Here is a 25964-nt window from a genome sequence, read left to right as displayed (position 1 = left end):
GATTTAGAATTGAGACATCTTTCTTTGGATTTAGATGGAAAGTAGAGATAGAGTTGGGTGTCATCAGCGTACTGATGACACCAAACCCCAAAACTCTGGACAATCTTACCCAGAGGATTCATGTAGATATTAAATATCATAGGGGACAAAACAGATCCCTGAGGAACACCACAGGTCAAAGGCCAGGGTGTTGACCAGGACTCCCCCAGCACCACCTGCTGAGTTCTCCCCTCCAGGAAGGGCCACAGCCACTGTAAAACAGTGCCTCCAAGTCCCATCCCTGAAGGAGGAGGGCCCACAAGGATACCATGGTCGATGGTATCAAAAGCCACTGGGAGGTCCAGCAGAACCAACAGGAGACACACTCCCCCTGTCCAGTTCCTGGCGTAAGTCATCCACCAAGGTGACCAAAGCAATCTCTGTCCCATAATCAGACCTGAAGCCAGATTGAGATGGAACTAGACAATCCGTCTCATCCAGGAATCTTTGGAGCTGAGATGCCACAACCCACTCCAGCACCTTGCCCAAGAATGGGATGTCAGAGACTGGCTGTACTGTAGGGTTTCAATAGTGATCTTACTACTGCCTCCTTCAAGCAAGCTGGGATCCTACCCTGCTGCAAGGAGGCATTCGCTACCCCTTGGACCCACTCCGACAGTCCCCCTCTGGCAGCTTTTACAAGCCAGGATGGGCAAAGGTCCAGCACACAAGTGGTAGCCTTCACCAGTCCAAGGATCCTGTCCACATCATCAGGCTGCAAAAACTGAAGCTTATCCATCAACACAGGACAAGCAGGAGCCATAGTTTCATCTACAGGATCTGTATTCACTACAGCATCTAAGTCAGAGTGGATCCGAGCGATTTTGCCTGCAAAGTGCTGTGCCAATTTTTAAGTGATCTCCCAAGTGGTCAGCACTATCTTTCTATGGGCCATGATGCAACAGGCTGTTGACTGCTCAGAAGAGCTCAACTGGGCGATTCTGAGCAGACACAACGGTGGTGGCAAAGAATGACTCCTTTGCCACCGCCACTGCCATGGAAAGGCCTTCCAATGGGCTCCAGCCTGTGTTCAGTCAGATTCACCCCGAGTTTATTGCCATCGCTGTTCTAGTCTCAGTCCCATTCGTTTAATCACCATCAGCTCCCTAGTAAACCAGGGAGCTAAACCCAGTAAACAGGTAGAGTTTGACTCTACTTCGCGGGAGGGGACACTTAGGAGCGATTGCGTCCACCACCCTGGCCATTTCCCCATTCCAGAGGTCAACCAGAGCTTCAACAGAATCGCTTACCGAGGCAACAGGAAACTCCCCAAGAGCCATCAGGGGAGAAAGCTGGGGAACAATTAAGAAACATTCGCTAAAATCCACTAAGACCATCACCTAGGTAGTTCTAAATTATGCCCTGCAAATAAAGCTAATGTATGCAAGTTATTTTCAATTAATTCTGCTCCTTATGGAGTTTTTTCATTAAGGATAGCTGAGAAAGCATTGCTGTAAAGAGTAGCCTCAAGGATGAAGTGGCTTTTACACAACAAGATGGAACCCGAAACCCTGAGCACAATGAGATTGCTCAAGCACAGACGAACAAGTCCCTCACCTAAGGCTCAGGTTCTCCTGGGCAAGGATTAAGCCACTTTGAGAAAAATGTGGAATACAACAACTGGCATTAAAGGAAGGAATCCTGTGGTACATCCAGCTTCCTCAGGCTTTCTGCTCTGGGGTTACCAAGTCTGTAACCACCGCAGCTGTTCCGTGGGGCACCCTGTTCTTATTTTATTTTCCCACATTATGAGACCTGCCATTTATTCCCACTCTTTATTTTCTCTTCTTTAGGCAGATGTTAAGTGATCTTATCCCATCACTTAAACTTACTAAGAAGATTTTCATAAAAGTCAAAGTACATAATTTTCCTTATGACCAGTATGTCTGCTTTTGCTTGGGCAGAATCCTAACTTAGCTGCTCAGATGTGGGCCATAAGCTGGAGGAAAAGGATTTTAAATGATCAAAAAATGGAAAGTCACTCTTCCTCCAGCTCTGAGTCAAACTATCCAATATGCCCCCCTGGAGATTTCTTTAAAATGCAGTTCAACATCTGGAATTTTCTACAGATTTCTTAACAGGGAGAGAGAAGAAAGACCATTCACTTTCTAGTTGCTCTGTTTCTACCGATAAAAGGAGCCTTTGAGGAAGAAACATAACTATAGTGGTGCCCCACTTGATGACGACCCTGCTTGACGATGAGTTTTTTGCGATCCCTATAGCGATTGCAAAACGATGGTTCCTATGGTTTTTTCCGCTTTACATCGATTAGGTGGCTGCTTCGCGAACCGTTTGTTCACAAAACTATGTTTTTTCCAGCTCTGCAAAATGGCTTCCCTCCCCTCGCAAAATGGCTTCCCTCCTTTCACAAAATGGCCGTTTTCCAGACCCCTGCTTCGGAAGACACCGATTTTATACAGCTGATCGGTGGTTCTCTATGGGCGATCTTTGCTGGACGATGAGAGGTATTTCCCAATTGGAATGCATTAACTGGTTTTCAATGCATTCCAATGGGTTTTTTTTCGCTTGACAACAATTTCGCTTAACAACAATATTCCTGGAATGGATTATCGTCGTCAAGCAGGGCACCACTGTATTCTGAGTTTAGAGATGGATTTTGTATTTTCAAAAACAGAAGATCAAACTTTTCTGCCTGCTCTGTTCCCAATATGCCTAGGGAGCAGGTGGGCAAAACGCAGCCCAGGGATTAGGCTCCTTCACGTCTCTTTAAAAAAGAAGAAGCTTTCTCTATAAAAAACAAACTGCCGCTCCTAGTCACCAGGAATAGTGCATCTCACTTTAAGCAAGACACAGACCTCTCTACAATGTTTAACACAATAATGATCCTACTATGGTGAGAACAAGCAGAAGTAATTCATTTAGTGATGATCACAAAAAACGTGTCAGCTGAATGGAGTTACCTTCCTGATCAGGATTATGATCCTTACCGTTCAGGCACTCCATTTCTGGTTCCTCACCCTCCGGCTGCTTTTTCAATCTTTTTGCTTTCCTTCTCTTCTTGCAGTAGAACATGAGGCCCAGCACGATTATAATGTATGCTACTGCAGCCCCCACCGATAATCCTATGGTCTGGATCATTTTATAGGGAGTGTGGCTATTGGGTGCATCTCCCCGTTCTGTCATTGGTTTGTCTGGAAGTAAGATGTTGACATCACATAAGACGGACAGCATGATGATTTCATATTATAGCAGTATATGGTCTAGTTATGGAAAACGTGGTCAAAAAACTACATGTTACTCGTCCTGGTAATGTACATAACTAATCTCAGAACTGTCCCTCCACAAGATTCAGTTGTACCATCAAGTGCTGACAGTTTTAAAAGAATATAATCTTGAAAAGTTTATTGTATGAAATAATTAGAGACACTGCCAAAAGATAATTAGAGCCAGTCTGGCAAATATAATCAGACAGCTTCTTCAACTGTGACTTCACAGAATTATAGAATAATTGAGTTGGAAGGGGCTGAAAAGGCCATTGAATCCAAACCTCTGCTCAATGTAGGAATCTAAATCAAAGCAGATCTGACAAGTGGTTGTCTAATTTTCTATGAAATGCCTCCAGCACTGGAGCATTCACCACCTCCCAAGGTAATTAATTCTGTTGTCATACTGCTCCAAAAGTTAAGACATTTTTCCTTCAGCCTAAATCTGGCTTCCTGTAGCTTGAGCCTATTATTATATGTCCTGCACTCTGGGATGATCTAGAACAGATCTTGCCTCTTCTCTGTATGACGATCTTTGAAAAAACTTCTTACCTGGTGACCTCTGGACACGGACTTAAAAAGCCATTGCCCAGAATGATGGGTCTACAGACCAAAATATTGTTGGGGGGGGAGCCAGACTGGGGAAGGTTGTCATAGTGTTGCAATAAACTCAGAGAATACGGGCATGGAAGAATCCGTATCCCCACTCTCTGCTATTCAACAAATCTGCTTCCATTAAAATTATAAGATGCAAAATTCTTTTTACAAAGGAGTAATTTTCTGGCATTCCAAATAAAGAAACCTGATTGCCAACAAACATGTATTACTTACCGACAACATGAAGAAAGGCCTCATGATGCTTGATGTTGCAACTGTTGCCAGCAATGCATGTATACTTGCCAGAATCCTCCGTGGTGACATCATATATTACTAAAGAGCCATTGGACATAATTTGGATCCTGCAAGAAATACAAGAAGTAGCAGATAATAGGAAGGGATCATGGCAGAACCCTCTATTAACTAAATTACATAAACTAGGACATTGCGTTATTTATTGCATGGCACTGCACTGCATTTATATCTCACCTTTTCTCCCAATTCAGTGACCTAACATGGCTTACAAAATGGCGGTGGGAAGGGTTACGAAGCATATTATATTAAAAGACAAAAAAACTAAAAATAATTTTAAAGCCGAAACAGGGAAAAAGACACATACATAAAAAATTTTTAAAAAAAGAAAGCATAGCATGCCTTCCTAAAAACTCTCTCTGCAGCCTGATTAACACCCAGAAGCTTGACTGGATTATAATACACCTGCACTGCTCAAGAGCATCTGCAGAACATCAGCTTCAGGTGACATCAACCGGCAAGCTAGACCAAACTTTACAGGGAATTGCAATTCCTTCTCTACTCATCCCTCTTTCCCAAACATTACCCAATTGGAGGTCACTCCTTCCTTAACCTAAATTGTTTCCAGTCTGTGCCCCCCCGCTTTCAAATGTGCCTAGGACCCTCAGGGAGCCCTAGGCCTCCTGTTGAGAATGAGTGACCTGGATCATCAAAATTATGTCAATGGATTGTGAAAATCTGACTTTTATATTTAAAGAAGCCTAGGTTCTAGTCTTCTGTAGACTGAATCTCCAGCTTCCTTGCAAATGTTTATTTAAATTGTCAGGACACACTATGTATGGTAGCTGCAAAGCTTTTGAGCTGGACCAATATGAACAAATGGCAGATGCAACCCCTGAGCACGTACAACTGATACTGGTCTTAAAGTCATTCTTTATCACTGACAGAGGGTCTTTAGTCAACACTAATGTAGAAGGAACTACAGAGAAGCTAATGTGTAGTCTTACCTGGGCAAAAATTTGTCAGGTTCCAGAATTCTGTCCTTCCCTTTCCACTGAATTTGTGGCAATGGGTCACCCTCTGCTTGGCACTGGAATATAGCTGTGTGTCCTGGGTACACCGTGGTGTCATCTGGCTTCAGCTTAAAGCTTATGAAAACTAGGAGAGAAAAATGGGGGGGGGGGAGAATTCCAAGCATACCTCACAGCCTCTGGTGATCAGAGCTTGAGAAAATTATTACTATTTCTTTTGAATTACAGTTAGTAGAATCCTAGTCAGGATGGAAAGGAGACTCGCTGACTTTGGAGAAGACAGCAGATCTGGTGCATACACTGACTTCTGTGTCTTCTCACTCTTCTCTAATCCCCTCAACTCCTCAAGAAACCGTGACAGTGCTGTCATGTCACCAGACATCTTGCTGGACTATGACAATACAAGCTCTAGCACAGGCCCTTGCCTCTGCGGGATTGCCTTTAGATAGTATCCTGCTCTTAGCCTCTCTCCAGCAACCCTCTCTGGGCTGTCTCATGGGCTGTGTCATGCCCTACCTTACTGACCTCTAGAACTGGCTCTGAACATACCTACAAGGTGGCTTATGAGAGGAGGCTGAAGAGTGCGCCGTGGATCCGAGAAATCTGGCTTAAGACCCACCTCTGGTATCGATCTGTAGGAGCAACTTAGTCTTATACCAAGTCGAACTACTGGCCCATCTACTACTAGAGTACTGTGTTTACCGGGGTGAGCAATCCTGGCAGAACCTCCAAGATTGGCAGACCTCCTAGAGAGCACAAAGAGAATTTTCGAGGGGGAAAAAAGTGTTTTTTTCACAAAAATATTTTTAAAATAGGAGGGCCTCGGGTGGCGTGCAAATGCCCCTAGAGATACACATGAGTTCCTGTAAGTTGCCCACTCCTGGTCTATCATGACCAGCAGCAAAGGCTTCAAGGAAGAGATCGTTTCCCCAGTGCTCTCTGGAGAAGACAAGGCGTAAATCTTCTCTGTAGAAAGCATGCTATTAATCCCCAGTTAGTTTCTAGGCTCAGAAGAGACCAGCTTGTTCACTGATAAGACACTCAGTTAGCAGCCAACGTAGAAACAAGATTCAGCTCTAATCTATGCTTACCTGCCACTGTGAGATGAACCGTGGCTCTGATTTCTCCCTGTGGGCCATTGGAAGCAATGCAAGTGTAGTTTCCAGCATCACTCCTTGACACTTTCTGAAACTGCAGGTTTCCAGCAGTGTGACGGACCCAGTTTGGCAGGCTGCTCCCATCTGAACACAGAAGCAGAGAGATTGTTCAAAAGCAGATCACAAGTGGCCCAGTGGGGCCTGAGCACTACGGAAGATTAATCTTTGACAGGAGACAAGGAAATTAAGTTTTAATCAACAGATTTATTTATCTATGGTACACTGGTGCCTCGCTTAGCGACGTTAATCCGTGCAGGAAAAAACGTCGCTAAGGGATTTCGTCGCTAAACGATTTTTAAAACCCCATAGAAACGCATTAAAACACGTTTAATGTGTTCCTATGGGCTTAAAAACTGAACTTATGCGAAGATCCTCCATAGGGGCGGCCATTTTCGATGCCTCTAAAGCGAGGACACACAGCGGGCGGCCATTTTGTTTTTCCGGGGCCATTTCGAAACAGCTGATCAGCTGTTTAGAAAGGGTCGCTTTGCCATGATCGCTTCCCCACGATCATCGCAATGCGATTTTTACCCATAGGGACCATCACTAAGCAATCGTGCTGGCGATGGCCAAAACCCCATCGCTAAGCGATTTCATCGCTCAACGGAGCAATCGCTAAGCGAGACACCACTGTATTTTTAATCCAAGTCTGCAGGTGGAATGACAACAATCTAGAGCAGTGGTTTCCGATCTTAGGTAACCCAGGTATTCTTGGACTGCAACTCCCAGAAATACCAACCAGCACAGCTGGCGATGAAGGCTTCTGGGAACTGCAGTCCAGGAACACCTGGGTTACCCAAGGTTGCGAACTACTGACCTAGCAGAACACAGAGGATAGTTAAAACAGGCCAAAATCCTGGAAGTAGTATCTTTGCAAGCAGAAGGCACCTATTGAGAAATTCTTCGTGATAAAATCAATTAATGCCTAATGCACTAATCAAGACTTGCAGCTGAAAAAGCCACCTTCTGTTCTGACACCTTTTCACCATCCATACTCACCAGTTTTAATCCACTGAATTGTGGGCTTTTCTCGGCCTCTGGCTGAGCAGGATACGGTGGCTTCTTTATCGAATTCAACACATTGCAGAGGTTGAGGAGGAGGAGTAAACTTCAGCTTCTCTGAAATAAAATTTTCCTAGTCAGAGACATAAAGTCTGCAAACAATACACTCTTCGTCCTAAAGAGAGAGGCCACTGTTTGTGGGCCACACAGATAAGAGGCAAGGGGAGCCTGGAAAAGTTAACTTTCTGGACTAAAGTTTTGAGAACCTTCCAGGCAGCCTAACATTAGCCATGCTCACTAGGGGTTTTTGGGAGGTGCCAACCAAAATAGTAATACTAACAATAACAGCAGCAGCAGCAGCAACATTTCCAAATTCCACAAACAGGGCCATAAGAAGTTCAAAGGTCAGTAGAGAGTCCCATTATCAAGACATTCCAAGACTGGCTGGCTGTGCTACCTAAGATGGCTCTCAGAAACCCATACCTAAAACATGTACACGGGCCTGCTCCTCAATGCTGCCAGCTGGAGTGCTGCTCACGCACTTGAACATCGTTCCATCGTATACGTCCACATTGTTAATGCGTAGTGTCCCATTCTCAGCAATTTCAAAGCGAGAATCCTGGACAAGAGAGAGGAAAAATGGCAAAGACTTATGTCACGATGGCTTTCCATCTTAATAATCAAATATAAATAATTTCAGAGCTGCTTCAGAGCAGGTTACTTCTTTCTCAAAGTTCCAGGCAACTGGAGACAGGAGTCTTTCATCTATACTTTTTTAGATTCAAATTTCATCCATGATTTGGGGCATCTCCCAGAAGAGAACAGCAAGAAGTATGTGTACATTATCAGAAGCATATTAGACAAAACACTGTCACACAGAAACCCGAAAGACTGGTTGGCTGAAGGTATGATAAACTTTGGCTGCAGACCCATGATGCCCTTGGGAAGAATTCAAAGTACCTCAGGTGCCCTCTTCCCACCTGGCACGCCCACTCCGCACCAGCAGCTAGATTCTAGTTGTTTCTTGTCTGCAATGGCAAGAACAGGCAGCATTTCCAGAAGTATCTCACACAAAAAAAGGGAGATTAAAAGAGTGACTATACAAGGAAGCCGACTTTGTAAGATGTCAGACACTTGAGTTTGTCTCCCTTTTGTTGCATTTTTCTGAAAAAGGTTTAATGGGATTAAGCCAGTTGGAGTATGATATATAAAACCCCAGGATACATCCAGCTGTTAAAACAGCAAGACCATACAAGGGTTGGCAGAGCATCTGTGTTAATGAGACAGAAAAATGGAGGCCCTGACTGGGAGTCACATTGCCAGTTTTATTTTATTGGTTTGCAGTATTAAAATGCATGTGTGGCCTCTTGTGTGGGCACAAATTTTTTCCAGACTAAGAATACAAACATAGAAAAGACATGCATGAAGACTCACAAACACAAAGGCATCCCCAGGCAGAAGCATGCATGCCCAGGTGGATGACTGCACACACACACACACACACACACAGGCACGCACGCACGCGCACGCACCATTTTGTCTTATTAAGAGGCAGGAAAACTGGAGACCATGCAGGGCCTGGAAATGTTATATGTTTAGAATAACAAGTCCCAGAATCCCCCAACAGCATGGCTAGTGATATGCCAGCTGAAGAATTCTGGAAGCTGGCACACAGAAAAGTAATTTTCGGCACTTTGCTTCTTTTCCCCATATGGTTTGGAGTGGGGAGGAAAACACAACACAGGAAGAAAAACAAAAAACAGGAGCCACAGACCCAACACAGATCTTCAAGCCAAGGCCTTTTCAATACCACACTCCTCCCTAACACATCTCATCCCATGCTCCTTCACAGAACCTTTTGAGAGACTTTTGCAGGAAAAACAGCAGACACATGAATATGTCTTCTGAAATGTCAGAAGCAGCCAGAGAGAAGTAGACCCCGAAGTTCTCCACCGCTAGTTTTACAAGGGAGGAGATGTTAGAATAAGTTAGACCTAAAAAAGGAAAGCAGAACCAGACAGACAGACAGGCTGCTTAAAATAATGGCGAAGAGCAGCAGCAGCAGTACAAAGGTTGATCCTCAAGATGGCACATGGTCCTTCGATACTCACCTCTGAAATAGGGAAGCCATTGCGAAACCAAGAGACGGTGGGCTTCAGGGAGGCTTTGCTAAGGCAATGCAGGTAGCCTGGTTTACCCTCTTCTAGATAACTCTCCTTGGGCTTTTCCACCCATTTTGGCATTGCTGGGATGGGAGGAAGAAATAAATAACTGCAATCACAGTTGACAATCACAGAAGGCTTTGGCATATATGTTGCAATGTCACCTTTGCTAAAAGGGCTTGCCAAAGTGGCTGCCTGATACCACAGATCAGAAGAGTTACTTTTTTAGACTACAATTCCTCAACTTTCCAAGGCAGCAGGAGGATTCCAAGAGCCAGCCATTCTAGCTGGCAGATGCTGGGAGCGGCAAGTCCCCAAAACCTCAACTCTTTCAAACTCAGAAAAATGGAGGCTCAGATAGAAGCTATCACTGTCCATAGCCAATGTGGCAACCTTCTACTTAGCAAATCAGAATAAGGACACCGGCTTTCTAAATATGTGGGTCAGTGGAATTATAATACATACTTCTCCGCATAAATTTAAAAAGCCATTGCAATATGTGTACCACAGCTTATACTATGGTGGGGGGGAAGTTTGCTGTAACCACTTACATATTGCAAACTAGTTTTAATGTACTTTTTACATTTTTGGAATTAATATTTTCATTTATTTCCTTGTGTTTTTAGAAGCCCCTGAAGAAGGAACAGTATTTTCAAAATGCGATGGGTATAACCATAATTCAGGCACTTGTGAGAACTCCTTCTCTCAGTATTTCTGGTTGGCTATCAAGTCCTGTCCCTTTTTGCTCGTTTTATCCCTTCACTTAGAAGGAAAAGTCATCCATCTGTTCTCTCAGTAATCCATCAAAACCTGCTTACTGGCTACTGTGATGGTCAGATCTTGCTTTTTTTCTCCCGCTTTGTTCACAGCATGGCAGGTATACAATCCAGCATCCTTTTCTCCAATGCTAGTGAAGACGAGGTCCTGAGCTTCCTGGTGGACCCTGCCAGTGGTGGGGATCTGAGCATTGTTCCGCTCCCACCAGATGTGAGGTTCAGGAACCCCTCGAGGGGCCACGCAGGTCACGCGGTGCTCTTTGTTGGCTATGAAAGTCTTTGGCTCGAATGGGTGGGGGAAATCTTCAATTTCTGGAAGGGAAAAAAGCCCAAAGGTGCCGCTTAGACTGTTGCAACGTGCAGTGAGTGGGGTCTGTTCACATTGTGGCCACAGGGCACCAAAACATGTATGAATCTCTGACTACATCTTTATGACAGATACTTAATCAAGCAAGCCTTCCCTCCATCCACTCTCTGAATTTTTGTTTCTTATGTTTCTTCCATCTTGGATCATTGTGTGTTTTTTTTAGTAATATATTGTCAATTTAAACTGTAAATTGTTATATGTCATGTTGTTACCCACCCGGAGTAATCTATATGACTAGATGGGTGGGCTATAAATGTTATAAATAAATAAAATAAATAAATATACAAGAAAGAGATAAAGATAAAAATAAATTAAAACTTACATTACTACAAGGAAGTACAGTAAGACCATGGTATCCGCGGGGGGACCGATTCCAAGCCCCTTCCCCTCACAGATGCCAAAAAAACACAGAAGTACCAAACACTATACATTGCATGGTCTCTGGCTCTATCTAGCAGCCAGTTCTGGTAAATACACCCTCAAAATGCGTATAAATACATATTTCTGTTCTTGTTATTTTAATTTAGCATTTTCAGGCAGTGGAAAAGTGAATCCGTGGATACTGATCCCGTGGATAGGGGGGTTCTATGGTATTCAGGGTCAGAGAAAAAAGTTATCAACAAGAATTTCCTAGACAGCTTTCTTTAATTGGGAATTAAGTCTAACAGACATCAATTTAAAGTCTACTAAACTAGGAAAAAGTCCCAGATACCAGTTCATACCTGCAATTTGAAGGGTAGCCTCTAAGATGACAGGTTTCCCTCTCTGTCCACGACCAACACATTTGTAGACTCCAGCACTGCGTCGTTTCACCTGAGTTATTAGTATAGAGCCATTGGAAAACACCAAAATCCTTTGGGGAAAAGGAGAAATGAAGTTCTGAAGTCTGCGGTTGAGCACCAGATGCTTGCAGGCAACAAAAGGTGCTGCCATCTAATAATATTATCAGCGATTTTGGTTATTTTTATTTCTCTTTATTATTGTAATTTCCTCCCAACTTTCCACTAAAAATAGCACTCAAAGAGGCTGCAAAATACAATTAAAAACAACAACAAAGGCATAATACAAAATTTTAAATCCTCACAATAATCAATATAGTTAAAATCACTGAAAGGTAGAGATGATCACTTCAGTCTCCACTGTGATGCGGCCCCAGTCTGCAAAGCTCTTTTAAAACAGGTAGGTGAACAATGGGAGAAAAAACAGAGTATCTGAGCAGAAACTGGTGTTTTATTCAAAGAGTGGAATCCGATCATCATGGGCAATTAACACACTCGTCACTTTACCAGATGTGCATCTACTCAGCGTAGATAGCAGACACTGAGTTGATCTGAAAGCTTTCCTGGTGTCAACACCAGCAGCAATGCAGAAGCCTGGGTTCTGTGGCTTGTATGTACACAAGAGTAATATAAGAGATCCTTTTCGAGCAGGACACTTCTGCTTCAAAGAGCAGCAGCAGGATCCACCAGTTGGCTTTTGGTCTCCCCCCCAGGTGCCTCTTACCTGCTCTGATTGTTAACAGGAGAGTCTTCAAATAACCATTCTTGAGTGGGAGGTGGCACCGCTTCAAACTTGCAATGGAACATGGCCTCCTCGTTCTTGTTGACGATTTGGTTCTCAGGAACAATCACTGGGCTGGGGAAGCTTTCGTCTATGGTGAGAAGGAGGAGGAGGACATGGAGAGGTGATCATTTATTACTGTGTTTCCCAAATCCAGGTTCATCATTTTTCTTTCGCAAAGGAAGAGAGGCGGAAGCTGGAAAGGCTGGCAATTCTACATCAACAGGTAGTCCCGTGGTTCAGATGTAGCATCCAAGTTTATTTATTTATTTATTTTATTTATTTATTTATTTTATATCCCGCCTATCTAGTCTCATTGAGACCACTCTAGGCGGCTTACAGCAAGCACAATACAATATATTAAAACAATTTTAAATAGGGGAAAAGGTTGACAGTAAGGCAGCTAGAAGAGTTCCAAAAGAGCACTTTGCTCTAACGAGGTCTGCTCTGACTGTCAAGGACCACACTAGCAACCATGGAGGCATGTTAAAAAAAAAAGACTGGGATACAACTGAGGCCTTTTATACCTCTCAGCTAAGGCAGCCTCCACTCTCGCCCACAAAATGGGAAGCCTTAAAGGGACAGAATTTGGGCCTGAAGCCTAGCAGTCTCTTGTTTCTCTGGGAACTCAGGCTGAATGTGGTCCTGGCATGGGTAGGCTGACTCCAGGGTCTGTGGAGTTATTGAAAGAGAACACGCCTTGCTTGTGGTGGAGTAAGCCTTGGGAGTTGCCAGTGATGGTCTCCAGCTTGGGCATGGCCTGACTGAGCTTTTCCAGCTTAGGGGTTTCCCAATGGTACACCAGCCTCCGGTTTTCCTCTGATGGCACCACTGAAATTCAGACTTTGATGGTTCGTCCCTTCCAACCACTCAGTAAAATTACTCAGTTTGTTTCCAACTTCCTGTGTTTGCCTAGTGAAGCCATCTGAACCCAGGGTGAGCAGAGTGTAGTCCGTCAGATGCAGCTGGGCAGAAACTCCCACCAGTCCCAAGTCAGCATAGCCAGTGGTCAGAAATGCTGGGATGAGCAGACCAGTAACATCAGAACAGCTACCTTCTCCCCACCCTCGGAACGAAAATTTCTCCATCTTTGCCAATAACAAGACAGCACTGCTGCTCTTTGGTTTTCTGTTGGCAAATGCATCTGCCAGCCTCTCTCAGGGTGGAAACAGTTTCAGTCTACAGCAGGATTTTTTTTAAGAAAAATGGAAAAATAAACTTTGCTCCCTTCCCTGCTTATGGAATACCTAGACGGCATGACGGATGAAACACAATAATACGGCACTATGGGATATAGCTCCATTTCGGTGTCCTGAGATCGTTCTTCCTCCCACTGTTTCAAGACAACCATGCAAATGCTATATGTTAAGAACAAGTTTCTTTTCCCTTTCTCTTCCCTTCACACGCTTTCTGCGGCATCTTGTATGATGAAGAGAGCCAGGAATCTTGATTAAACCTATTTTGTACTCTTGTGATTGGCTTAATAAAGGCATAGGCATAATACAGATTTTTTAAAAAACATACTGAGTCATATGTTTTAAAAACTATTAGAACATATTTGCAGAATGCATTTGCAACAGAGAATCAAGATACTTGGAGCAGTCCTTTCGCTGCAGCTCTGTTTCATACATATCAGCAAAAGAACCCGGTGTTTGTTTGGCACTGTTGTAAGAAGTGGCATGAAGCCCTTGCTGGATTTCAGATGTGCCCATGAGCATGAATGCCGTTTCAAACATACACCATATGTCCAGTCTGTATCTAACACAAAAGAGGGCTTTATAAACACATCTGAGGTCTTCCCTATGGTTAGAAAATGAAGAAAGCATGTGTTTTTACCTATTATGTTGAGAGTGAAGTTATTGCTGCTGCACACAAAGGCCACAGCATTTCGAGCACAACAATAATAGATCCCATTGTCATCTGGGCTGGCACTCTTGAGAGTCAACGTCCGTTCCTTGTTGCTGACCGAGTAGTTGGTACGATCGTCTACAAGCTGGGTGCCATCCCGGAACCACTGACTTGTTGGGCTATAACATGAACACAGTTGAACAAATATGAACAACAGCAAGAGTCAATGATCAACAAGCAGATGACAACTGGCCCACCTCCCTAATTATTTCTCTCAACACAAGTGGGTCAAGGCTCATACATTCAGATGAAAATTGGTAAATTCAACAACACTCCTAGAAAGCAAAATCATAAAACTAGGTTGTTCTAAGAAGTCATAATCCTATTCTTTAAACCAGCTCCATCATCTTCATATCAGCACAGCAACTTAGGGATGAAAAACGATGTTAGACGGAAAACACCTTCTTTTTTAGGATCAATTCAACGGTGTTTACTGTTCCACTGTTTCTTGCAGAAGAAAGGTTTCAGGCAACAGAGGAAAAGGAAAGACAGCCAGCAAAAAATACAGATTTTGTTCCGTTAGCAGCTCCTTACCGTGGATGTCCATCAATATGGCAACGTAATGTCACTGGAGCAGAACTCTGTATATCCTCTACATTGGCTGGGTTCTTCAAGACAATGCCTCCTGTTTCAATCCCTGACAAAACAAAGGCAGGGGAGAGAGAACAGGAGTAACTTTGAGGCCTCCTCCCTCTATGCTATCTTAGAAGTTGAAACATCCATATATCCAGCACCAGGTATCAAAAGGTCAGCCTAAGAATGCTATGATACTTCCGTCTCTGTCTGACTGCACTTAGTGGCAAAAGAGAACTACAGTGGTGCCTTGTATGATGACGATAATCCGTTCCAGCAAAATCGCTGTACAACGAAATTATCATCAAGCGAAAGTAAAAAGCCAATTGAAATGCACTGAAAACCGGTCAATGCATTCCAATGGGCGAAATACCTCAGCGTCCAGTGAAGATCCTCCATAGGGCGGCCATTTTCCGGTGCCTGTAAAGCAAAAAATTCACCCTAAACACAGCGGGGAGCCATTTTGAACACTGGGCGGCCATTTTGAAAACCCAACAATCAGCTGTTTTGATCGTTGTAAAGCGAAAAATCAGTTTCCGAAGCAGGGATCCGATCATCATCAAGCGGATTTTCCCTATTTAAACATCATTTTGCGATCGCTATTGCGATTGCAAAAACCTCATCGTTAAGCGATTTCATCATGGAGCGGGGTAATCGTTAAGCGGGGCACCACTGTATGCTGCATCATCTGCATAGCAAACCTGCATCATTCTTGCTTACACATGGGTAATACAATGTACTTAGTTACAGTCGTGCCCCACTTTACGATTACCCCGCATTATGACGAATGCGTTACACAATGACGTTTCTGCGATCACTTTTGCGATCGCAAAACTATGATCTAAATGGGGGAAATTCACTTTGCGATGATTAGTTCCCTGTTTCAGGAACCGATTCTTTGCATTATGGGTTTTTTTAAATGGCTGCCGGGTGATTAAAATGGCTCCCCGCTGTGTTTAGGGAGGATTCCTCGCTATACAGGCACTGAAAATGGCCGCCGTATGGAGGATCTTCGCTGGACGGTGAGTTTTTAGCCCACTGGAACGCATTGAACGGTTTTCGATGTGTTTCAATGGGCTTTTTATTTTCGCTTTACGACGTTTTCGCTTAACAGGGATTTTCCTGGAACGGATTATCGCTGTTAAGCGAGGCACCGCTGTACCTACTATTTCACACCAGACAAAGAAAAGTATGTACACATCAACTATTAGAATCCTTACATCAGAAAGCCAAGGTGAAGGAACTAGTAAGAAGCAAATCTTCTTTTGCCTACACACAATTTCCACTTAGCGTTTGCAAATGTTGAAGCAGAAGAGATTCATCTTCTGATCTACTTAGCCTTGAGTTTGTAAGAGCCGAGCAGGGCTGCTGGTAGTGTGATATTTTGGAAGTCACTTGTTCAGATGGTCCACGAGTCAGATCTACAACACTTAGTTTAGGTCCAGCCAAAGGCCAGGAGTCTGAGAATAGAAGGCCTACATCCAGAAAAAGTGTTACGGGTTGCCTATAGTCTGAGACTCAGAAAAATTAGATTTCTATTCTTTTATTTAGTTGATCACCCCAATATCCAGAGAGGGAATTAGATGTATGCTGGTCAGAGGCAGTAGTACATATGCCACGAGAAGCAGCTCCTATCATGATAAAAGTGCAGTGAACTCCAGTCTCTCATATCAAAGGCATGTGTTTCTAAATTATTTGGTCACATACAGCATTTGTGCCTTTTGGAAGCAGTACAAAAGTCCTGGGACGTCTCCAAGACAAACCTTCTGCTATCAAAGTCTCAATGCCAAGCAAACAGACAGCAGGTGGGGACCACAGCGTGTGTGATCTAATCAGACTTCAGCAGTGCAGCTGGCCTCCTAATGAGGTCCTTGCGTTCCTTATGGTTCTGTGCACCAGAATTCATCAGGGATGAGTGGAGGAAAAAAGAAAGGCAAACATCATCTGTGCCAGACTGAGGATTTACACCTGGAGTGTTAAAACTAAACTGGCAGGCCAAACCAAGCACTCTCTCTCTCTCTCTCTCTCTCTCTCAGACTTCTATCTGGCATCTTGCAAATCTCCTACAACTTCTTTTAGTCTAGCCTAATTCTGAGCCAACCTAGCAGTTAGAAAGCATGTTAAAATGCGAGTAGATAAATAGGTACCACTTCGGTGAGAAGGTAACGGTGTTCCATGTCTAGTCACGCTGGCCACGTGACCACGGAAACTGTCTTCGGACAAATGCTAGCTATATGGGTTGGAGAAGGGGGACGAGCACCATGCCCTAGAGTCAGACACGACTGGACTAAATGTCAAGGGGAACCTTTACCTTTATCTAACTCTGAACCAGGAAGGGGGATTAGTAACTGTAACTATGGCCTGGCTCAAAGAGCTAATTAAACCCTAGTAATAACTAGGGTTGGGGGCAGGGCCCAGGATACATGTCCATCTCACCATTTTAGCAACTGGCAACTGCTTTCCTCGGGGCGGGGGGGAGAATCTCCTGCTGCAGTTCATGGAGAGATACTTAGATATTTCAACTCTATTTTCCAAGCCAGTTCAGTTTCAGAGAGGAGCCTATACAGTATTATGTGTCTTCAAACCTGGCTATGAGCCAAGATAATAGGCCCTTTTTAAATTGTTTTGTCTGCCTGGGGAAGAATAGCATTTTCACCAGTATCCTGTTTCCTCGACACCTGCTAAGCATACACTTGTGCCAGCACATTCAGGAGAGTGTATATGTGAGTGTATGGGGGCTACCAATATCCACACATTTCCAATATAAGAAAAACAGCTGCAAGTACATATTTTAAGACCTGTATTCGTGCATGCTGCAAAAAGAAAAGGAAAAACCCATCATGCATGGTTAACAAATATGACTTTAAGAGTAACTGCAGAAAAATGGCATTTTTGACAACCGAGAAATTAAAAGTAAGATGTTTCACATACTGTACAGTGTAATTAGAGATAGGGGCATTTGTATTCGTATATGAATATCCCTGTGTAGCCAGCCCATCCATTCACATGTCCAGCAGCAATCTTGCTCATCCTTCCGATCACTCGTGGATCTCGGATCTCTTCTTGCTCAGCTATCGACTCAGCAACCATGCAGGTAGACTCGCCCTCCCTCCCACTGCCTGGAGTGGCTAGCCGAGTGAGAAAAGAGTGGGGCTCCGGAAGCGACTGGAAGGAGAAGCGAGACCGCCGCCAGACGTGGGAGTGGATGGCCCGCCCACAGGGCTAGCCCCTTGTTAAATCCAACTGTGCACGGCTATTCGAATATGAATACCCCCATCTCTAAGTGTAATCCATACCTCACACTGTTGCATACACTCTGAGTCGCCCTCCTTAAGAACAGCAAGATGCATTTCTTGGTGTTTAACTACAGTGGTGCCTTGCAAGATGATGTTAATTCATTCTGTGAAAAACATTGTCTTGCAAAAACATCATCTTGCGATACACGGTTCTCCATTGGAATGCATTGAAATCTATTTAATGTTTTCCAATGGAAAAATAGTCATCTTGCGAAAATCATCCATAGAAAACATCGTCTTGCGAAGTGCAACAGCGATTGCAAAAACCAACCGTCTTGCGGATTAGTCCTCCCATGAGGCAATCGTCTTGCGAGGCACCACTGTACTAATTTGTCTGTTCTCCCTTACCAATGATCCTGTGATCATCTATCTTACAAAGAGAACATCCATACTAATAGTCCCCCATTTTCTAGAGAGTTGCTGTATTTCATATGCCATTAACGCATGAACTCCATTGGCTTCAAGCACTCCCATGAAACAGAAGACACAACACAAAGAAAACCCAGAGCTCTGATTAAAGAGCAAAAAAGCTGTGCAAGTATGGAGCAATTATATCATTTATAAAGGTTATGGAAAAAACTATGTATATTATGTTATTCCCAAATTTTGCTTAACTGGAATTTGGGGTGTCAACTCTTTGTTTGTAACATCATCCTAACTAAAAACAGCTACATGTTCCTATTCCCCTGAATGGACAAACACATGGAGGTGCAACTGACTGAGGTTTCCTGTTATGTGCCCTGTCAGCATGGTTTAACCAAGACCAACTGAGATTAGGCTGTGCGCAAGGTGCTCACACTTTATGTTGAAAGACGCATTTGTTGTCCGAGCTTCTTCTCCAGTCACCGTATTCCTGGCCACGCACTGGAAATTCCCACCATCTTGCTGCCGATCCACGGAGGTGAATTGAAGGTTGCTCCCTTCCTTGAAACGGCGTTCATTATCTTGAACAGGGACCCCATTCTGCAGCCACTCAAACTCAATGTCACTGGGTTCCTGCACTTCGCAGCGCAAGATGGCACTGCGGCCATGCAAAACGTCTTGGGAATAGGGCTCCTTGGTGAACGATATCTTAGCTTGAGCCCCAACAGCTGTAAACAAAGAGAGAAAAAAGGATATCAGACTTTGAAAATATTTAGAAGGGTAAGGTGGCAATGAGGATGGAAAAGAAATGGAATTTTTGTCTTCGCCTGCTTTAAAAAAAGAAGCTGGACACGGTTATTTCATTTATTTATTTATTTAACTAGAATAAATAAATTATTATTCTAGTTAAATAAATAATTACTATTAAACTAGGTTAGAGGGCACACTTATTTCTCAACATATTTTGCTTAAATAACAAAATAATGTATAATTATTTTCTTGTATGGAATTTACATGATAAGCATCATAAGAAATAACCTCTGTAGGATGTATAAATAGAGCTGGAGGTCAGAGAAGGAATGGGTTGTAACACAAAGACACCTTCAACCATTTCCTTCCACTCATGGATCAACTATCTAGATGGCATACAATAGGTTGCTGTAACGCGAAACTCACACAGAGATATTCTATTCTAACTTGCAAATTTAGAATGGGATAACTTTATGTGGAAAGAAGAGTTTTATTGTTAAACATATACCTTAACAAAGCCCTGAAGTGCTTATGAGATGGCCACCACTTCAGCAGAGAATTGCCAGACCTCACAGCAGGAGCCTTTATAATATAAGCTATAAAGCCAAGGCGCCATAGCTCTGCTATGAAAGACTCTGTTAAGGGGGATCAAAACACACAGAGCAAGGCCTCTCAGCACCACCACTCCAGGCATGTGTGGTAGCCTACCACAATAATCCAAATGATTATTCAGACAGTTCTTACAAAATATTCTGCTTTCAAACTTCTTTTGGAATATCCTTTCAAAGTCAGCTTTATGAGTTTTGTGATAAATTTTGAAGTGCAAAAAATTTATACCTTAAATGAGTTGGGATGCAATTTAGCAGATCTGGCTAGTGTATGTTCCTGTTGCATGCCCATCAATCACCTCCGAGTTATGGCAACCCTATGAATATATCCTGCTCTCAACAGCCCTGCTCAGCTCTTGTAAACTCAAAGCTGTTGCTTCCTTGATGGAGTCAATTAATCTCATATTTGGTCTTCCTCTTTTCCTGTTGCCATCAACTTTTCCCAGCATTATTTTTTCCAGTGATTTTTCCAGCTAGCACGTGCGCGCGCACACAGTTTAAGTTATGCTTCAACCTAGTCTACAACCATATAGATCTTGTGTATGGGTATATATTTGTAATAAATATTTAATACATACATTACAGTCAACCCTTAACTACAACTTCAAAACTGGACAGTCTGACTGGTGTTGTACTAATCTGTTATACCGGTAGTTATTTTTATGAAGAAGTGCATTTTTAGAAGTGGAAAGCACACCCTCCAACATTATTCCCACTATTACGTGTCCCCACAAGACAGGATCTTGTGCAGCTAAGTGGCAAAGAGTGCGCATCTACCAAGGACCTTATTAAATCTGTGTCCCTGTTATTAAGACTGTAAATACCTCACAAACAGGCAGTACTGACGCACATCAACACATGCACACTGGAAAGAGGAGATGACCAATGGTCTCTGTTTCTCAGCTCTAGAATGTTTCAAAGCTTTGCACATGCTCACTACATAATCCATATGTGTGATTCACAGAGACTGTGAAGAACTGGGCTTTCGCAGTAGTGTTGCCCCACTTGTGGAATGCCCTCCAGCAAGAAGGCAGGCACCCTCCCTCTGCATCTTTAAAAAGTTCCTAAAACTAGATTTGTTTAGGGAAGCTTTTGGAGAAATTCTCCACAATGAATTTGGACAGTGGAGGAAGGAACAGAGAAATATTGCACTATACACTATACAGTCACTATACAGATTATACTTTCTTGGACTCCATGATGGGGACAGCAGCCACGAAATTAAAAGACGCCTGCTTCTTGGGAGGAAAGCGATGACAAACTTAGACAGCATTTTAAAAAGCAGAGACCTCTCCTTGCCAACAAAGTTCCGCATAGTCAAAGCTATGGTTTTTCCACTAGCAATGTATGGAAGTGAGACCTGGATCATAAAGAAGGCTGACCGCCAAAGAATTGATGCTTTTGAACTGTGGTGCTGGAGGAGACTCTTGAGAGTCCCCTGGACTGCAAGAAGAACAAACCTATCCATTTTGAAGGAAATCAACCCTGAGTGCTCACTGGAAGGACAGATCCTGAAGCTGAGGCTCCAATACTTTGGCCATCTCATGAGAAGAGAAGACTCCCTGGAAAAGACTCTGATGTTGGGAAAGTGTGAAGGCAAGAGGAGAAGGGGATGAGAGAGGACGAGATGGTTGGACATTGTCACCGAAGCTACCAACATGAATTTGAACCAACTCCGGGAGGTAATGGAAGACAGGGAGGGCCTGGTGTGCTCTGGTCTACGGGGTCATGAAGAGTTGGACAAGACTTAACAACTAAACAACAACAACACAGAGTCATAGCCAAAATACTGGAACCCTTGCAATTCTGTCAGAACATGCAACCCTTCTCTCAAAAATTGTTGCAGTTGCAAATGTCTTGGTACTCACATGTTCATTTCTTTGGTTTTCGTTGGAACAACACAAAACAACAGAGAAGTCACTAATACAACCCCACACAGAAACCCGAAAATGCACTGGCCAAAATTATTGCCACCCTTAAGTTAGTATTTGGTAGCACCCCCTTTGGAAAAAATAATTGAAATCAATCACTTCCTGTAACCATGAATGAGTTTCTTACACTTCTCTACTGGAATTTTGGACCACTCTTTTGCAAACTGCTCCAGGGCCTTCATCACATTTGAAGGATGCCTTCTCCCAACTACTGTTTTGAGATCTCTCCACAGGTGTTCTATGGGACTCACTGCTGCCATTTCAGAACTCTCCAGTGCTTTGTTTGTAACCATTTCTGAAGTGTGTTTCGGGTCACTGTCCTGCCAGAAGCAGCAAAGCATCCTCAAAACATCTTTGAACCTCCACCATGTTTGACTGTAGAGACTTCTTTTTTGAATGCCTCATTTCTTTTTCTGTAAACAGTGACATGATGTCCCTTGACCAAAAAGCTCTATTTTTGTCTCATCTGTCCACAGTACGTTCTCCCAGGATTGTGGTTTTGTCACATAAGTTTGGACATGCTCCAATCTTGCTTTTTTATGCCTTTGTGTCAGCAGTGGTGTCCTCCTGGGTCTCCTACCATAGTGTCCCTTTTCATTCAGATGGTGACGGATAGTGCGAGCTGACACTGTTGTAACCTGTGTGTGCAGATCAGCTTGAATTTGTTGGTTCTGGGTTTATCGGTTTGTCTGGGTTCTGTATCCACCATTCAAACAGCCCTTTATTATAATTTTTCAGTAATTCTGCTCTTCCACCCATCTCAAGGGAGGTTAGCTACAGTGCCATGGGCTCTAAACCTCTTGATGATATTGCACACAGTGGACAGAGGAACACTAAGATCTCTGGAGATGGACTTGCTGCCTTGAGATTGTCAATGTTTTTCCATAATTTGTTCTCTCGATTCATAGACAACTCTTTACACTTCATTCTTTTCTCCATGCTCAGTGTCACACACAACACAAAGGTTGAGTCCACATTTCTCCATCTTAACTGATTGCAAGTGTGATTACTATATTGCCCACAACTGTTACTTGTGACAGGTGTTTAAATACAAATTAAAGGACCATCACATGCTTGAAAAGCAATTATTTCTTACAATTTAGACAGGGTGCCAATAATTTTGGCTAGTGCATTTTTGGGCTTCTGTGTGGGACTCTATCAGATTTGACTTTCCTTCTCTTTTTTTTTTATGGTGTTGTTCCAACACAAACAAAAGAAATGAACATGTGTATACCAAACATTTACAACTGCAACAATTTTCTGAGAGAATTGCAAGGGTTCCAATATTTTGGGCCATGACTGTATGTTCTGAAATTTTTATTTGCCGCCATCTTGGTTATCTTTCAGAGTCATTTCGTAATTTATTTTTTTGTATATGGCCCAGAGTAGCAATCTGCTAGATGTGTGGTAAATAAATTGAATAATAAATAAAATAAAATAAAGTAAGTAAAAGGAACATATAATAATAATGGTGTGCCATCAAATCAGTTTTGACTTCTGGCGATCCCTTTCCAGGTTTTCTAAGTTGATAATGCACAGAAGTAGTTTACCATTCCCTTCTTCTGGAGGCAACATGCAAGACTTAAAATTAAGATTTAAAATTAAAATACATATTCTGCAGCTCTGGAAAAGAGAGATGAAAAGGTTTCAACAAGTTAAAAAAGACTAAGAAAAAGAAGGCACATTACTGCAAAAGAGGAAACAAACCAGCAGGAGTAGCTCTGCTAATATTCTTTTTTAAACATTTTATTAGTTTTTCAATCTATCTACATTGGTTTGTGCTTGTCAAACATCGTGTTACATGCTTTGCTTACAATTATTTGTTTTTTACATCTCAGTGTCTTCCCAGTTGTCCCCCTAAATTCCAGACATCTTTCAGACATTCAAACCATTCATGAACATATTTTAGTATATAATATGACTACTATCATAATATTACTCTCATAGTGTACAATATTCTCAAGGTCTTCTAATAACATTCTTATTGAAAGTGGTTCCAGATCCATGCCCCAGCTTTATATCTAGTTTAGTTTACCTAAAATGAAAACCCACCATATTACATCTTTACCCTGATTAGGGCTCCCTTATTTCAATTTAATTCTCCTTTTTAATATAAAGGATATACCTTTACAATTTCCAATGTTAAATATATACATGTTTTTCAACATTAAGGGGCCCCTTCTTGTTTTCCCCTTTTTCATCTTTCTAAGTAATTCCCTCTCTCATTTCTCTTTTTTCACTTTGTGTTTCTGTGTCTCTAAGCATTCTGCCATCTTTCATGCCCTCTGAAACCATTTTGTGCATCTGATTTATGTCCACTAGCTCTTCATGCACTTGGTCTATCTTCAATAGGTCTTCCAGGCTTTTTCGTTGTTAATTTTGCTGATTTTCTCCCCTCATCTTCCCTTAATACTCTCTTCGGATCCAAGATTGACGTTGTTTCTCTTAGGTTTTCCCCATTAATTTCCTCCAGCTCCTCTTTTGACTGGCACACATCATCCGGCACACTCTCATTTCCTTCTTCGTTGTTCCCTGTCGCTTGTTGACTATAGTTCTTCAGATGTTGATTGAATAATTTTGCCTCTTGGTAATGGGATCTCACTATTTCTAGTATTGTTTGAAGGGTAGATTTTGTTTCATCCCAAAATTGTCCTTGTTGTGCCATTCTGTTCCAGCTACCCAAGCGCTTAAGCCAAGATTCGAAGTCCCCAAGTCTCACAGTCCAGATCGATGATTGTATCTGTGTCCTAATTGATCTGTGGCAAATTGATGCCAGCTAAACAGATACAGTGGTGCCTCGCATAACGGGCACCCCGTTTAACGATGAATCCGCATAGCGACAATGTTTTTGCGATCGCTTTTGCAATTGCATAACAATGTTTCCTATGGGGGAAAATCGCTTTGCGATGATCGGTAAGCTGTTTCGCTTGCCGATTTTCACATAGCGATGTTTTTTCCCCAGCTGATCGGTGGTTCCAAAATGGCCGCCGGGTAAAACAGGGACGGATTCCTCGCTTACTGGGCAGCTAAAATGTCCGCCGTTTTAAGCCCATAGGAACGCATTGAAGGGGTTTCAATGCATTCCTATGGGCTTTTTAATTTCGCATAGCGATGAATCCGTATAGCGACGATTTTTGCTGCATGGATTATTGTCGCTAAGCGGGGCACCACTGTATTCCAAGTTTCCAGAGTAATTTCAAAATGTCTGCTTTGGCTAAATAGGCCTGAACCAAATTTAAACCCCAAAAGTACCAGGGTAGAATGTAATGGTTGTATCCGCGGCCTGATGGCCTAATTCCCACAGGTTTACTAATTCCCAAGGCACAATTTTTTAAAAGTCTACTTTAGGGTTAATTTATCCAGCCAGGCATAAAAAATCAAAAAGAAATAAACAGGTTTCCAAGCTTTAAGCAGCAGTAGAATACTCAAGGTCACTGTCCTGGGCTTTATGCCAAAAGACCTCAGGTAGACAAAACAAAGTCCAGACTTATCAAGTACTGTATAACTTATGAGAAATTTTTTTAAGATTTATAACGCCAAATTATAATATTCTTGAAGTATACAGTGGTGCCTCGCTTAACGATTGCCTCGTTTAACGATGAATTCGCATAACGATGTGTTTTTTAAGAAAATAATATGCATCGCATAACGATGTTTCCTATGGGCGATTTTCGCTTAGCGAAGTTTGGGACCATGCTTCGCATAACGAATGCGAATTTAGGTCCCCTGCTTCACTTAACGATGTTTTTTTTTCAATTAAAAAAGTGTCTTAGAAGGGTCAAAAATGGTTCTAAATGCTTGGATTCGTTAGAGGACCCCCTAAGTCATGTGCAAACCTGATTTGGCTTTGATCTGACTTTTCGTTAATTTATGGTTAATTTTTTTTTTCGGCCCATAGGAACTAATGGACCTGTCAAAATCTGACAGTTCCATGCTTTCCTATGGGGAGAAAACAATTCGCCATAAATTAACGAAAGTTCAGATCAAAGCCAAATCAGGTTTGCACATGACTTAGGGGGTCCTCTAACGAACCCAAGCATTTAGAACAGTTGCTGAGTCTTCGCTAATTTTTTGTGAATTTTTTCTTCCCCCATAGGAAATAATGGAGCTGTCAGATTTTGACAGCTGTCAAAAGTTGGGGGGAAAAAATTCACCATTAATTAACGAAAAGTCAGATCAAAGCCAAATTACATCTGCACCCATTTTAGAAGGTGCAGAAGCTATTCCAAGCATTTAAAACCATTTTTGCCCCTTGTATGACACATTTAAAATTGCAAAAATTGACTTCGCAAAGCCATTGAAATGTATTGAGTCAGCTACAATACATTCTAATGGAGGAAACATTGTTTCGCTTAGCGATGTTTCCTA

At 42.6% G+C, this 25964-nt stretch overlaps 1 protein-coding gene across 1 annotated transcript in view; it reads right to left on the bottom strand.

The window, feature by feature from the left end:
* Positions 1 to 25964, bottom strand: part of PTK7 (protein tyrosine kinase 7 (inactive)) — a 124354-nt gene that overhangs the window by 11273 nt on the left and 87117 nt on the right. The window contains exons 2-14 of the mRNA XM_020796900.3: positions 18742 to 19035; positions 14610 to 14712; positions 14004 to 14194; positions 12111 to 12258; positions 11330 to 11460; positions 10283 to 10552; positions 9414 to 9547; positions 7786 to 7921; positions 7300 to 7419; positions 6235 to 6384; positions 5120 to 5270; positions 4095 to 4222; positions 2988 to 3191 (exon numbers count right to left, since the gene is read on the bottom strand). Of these exons, the coding sequence (XP_020652559.3) occupies positions 2988 to 3191; positions 4095 to 4222; positions 5120 to 5270; positions 6235 to 6384; positions 7300 to 7419; positions 7786 to 7921; positions 9414 to 9547; positions 10283 to 10552; positions 11330 to 11460; positions 12111 to 12258; positions 14004 to 14194; positions 14610 to 14712; positions 18742 to 19035 (2160 nt within the window). The remainder of the gene's footprint in view (positions 1 to 2987; positions 3192 to 4094; positions 4223 to 5119; positions 5271 to 6234; positions 6385 to 7299; positions 7420 to 7785; positions 7922 to 9413; positions 9548 to 10282; positions 10553 to 11329; positions 11461 to 12110; positions 12259 to 14003; positions 14195 to 14609; positions 14713 to 18741; positions 19036 to 25964) is intronic.

The sequence above is a fragment of the Pogona vitticeps genome, chromosome 1 (assembly GCF_051106095.1).
Source record: "Pogona vitticeps strain Pit_001003342236 chromosome 1, PviZW2.1, whole genome shotgun sequence".
Taxonomy (NCBI): Eukaryota; Metazoa; Chordata; class Lepidosauria; order Squamata; family Agamidae; genus Pogona; species Pogona vitticeps.
Note: the sequence above shows the minus strand (reverse complement) of the source record. Positions and strands in the feature narration are given on the sequence as shown.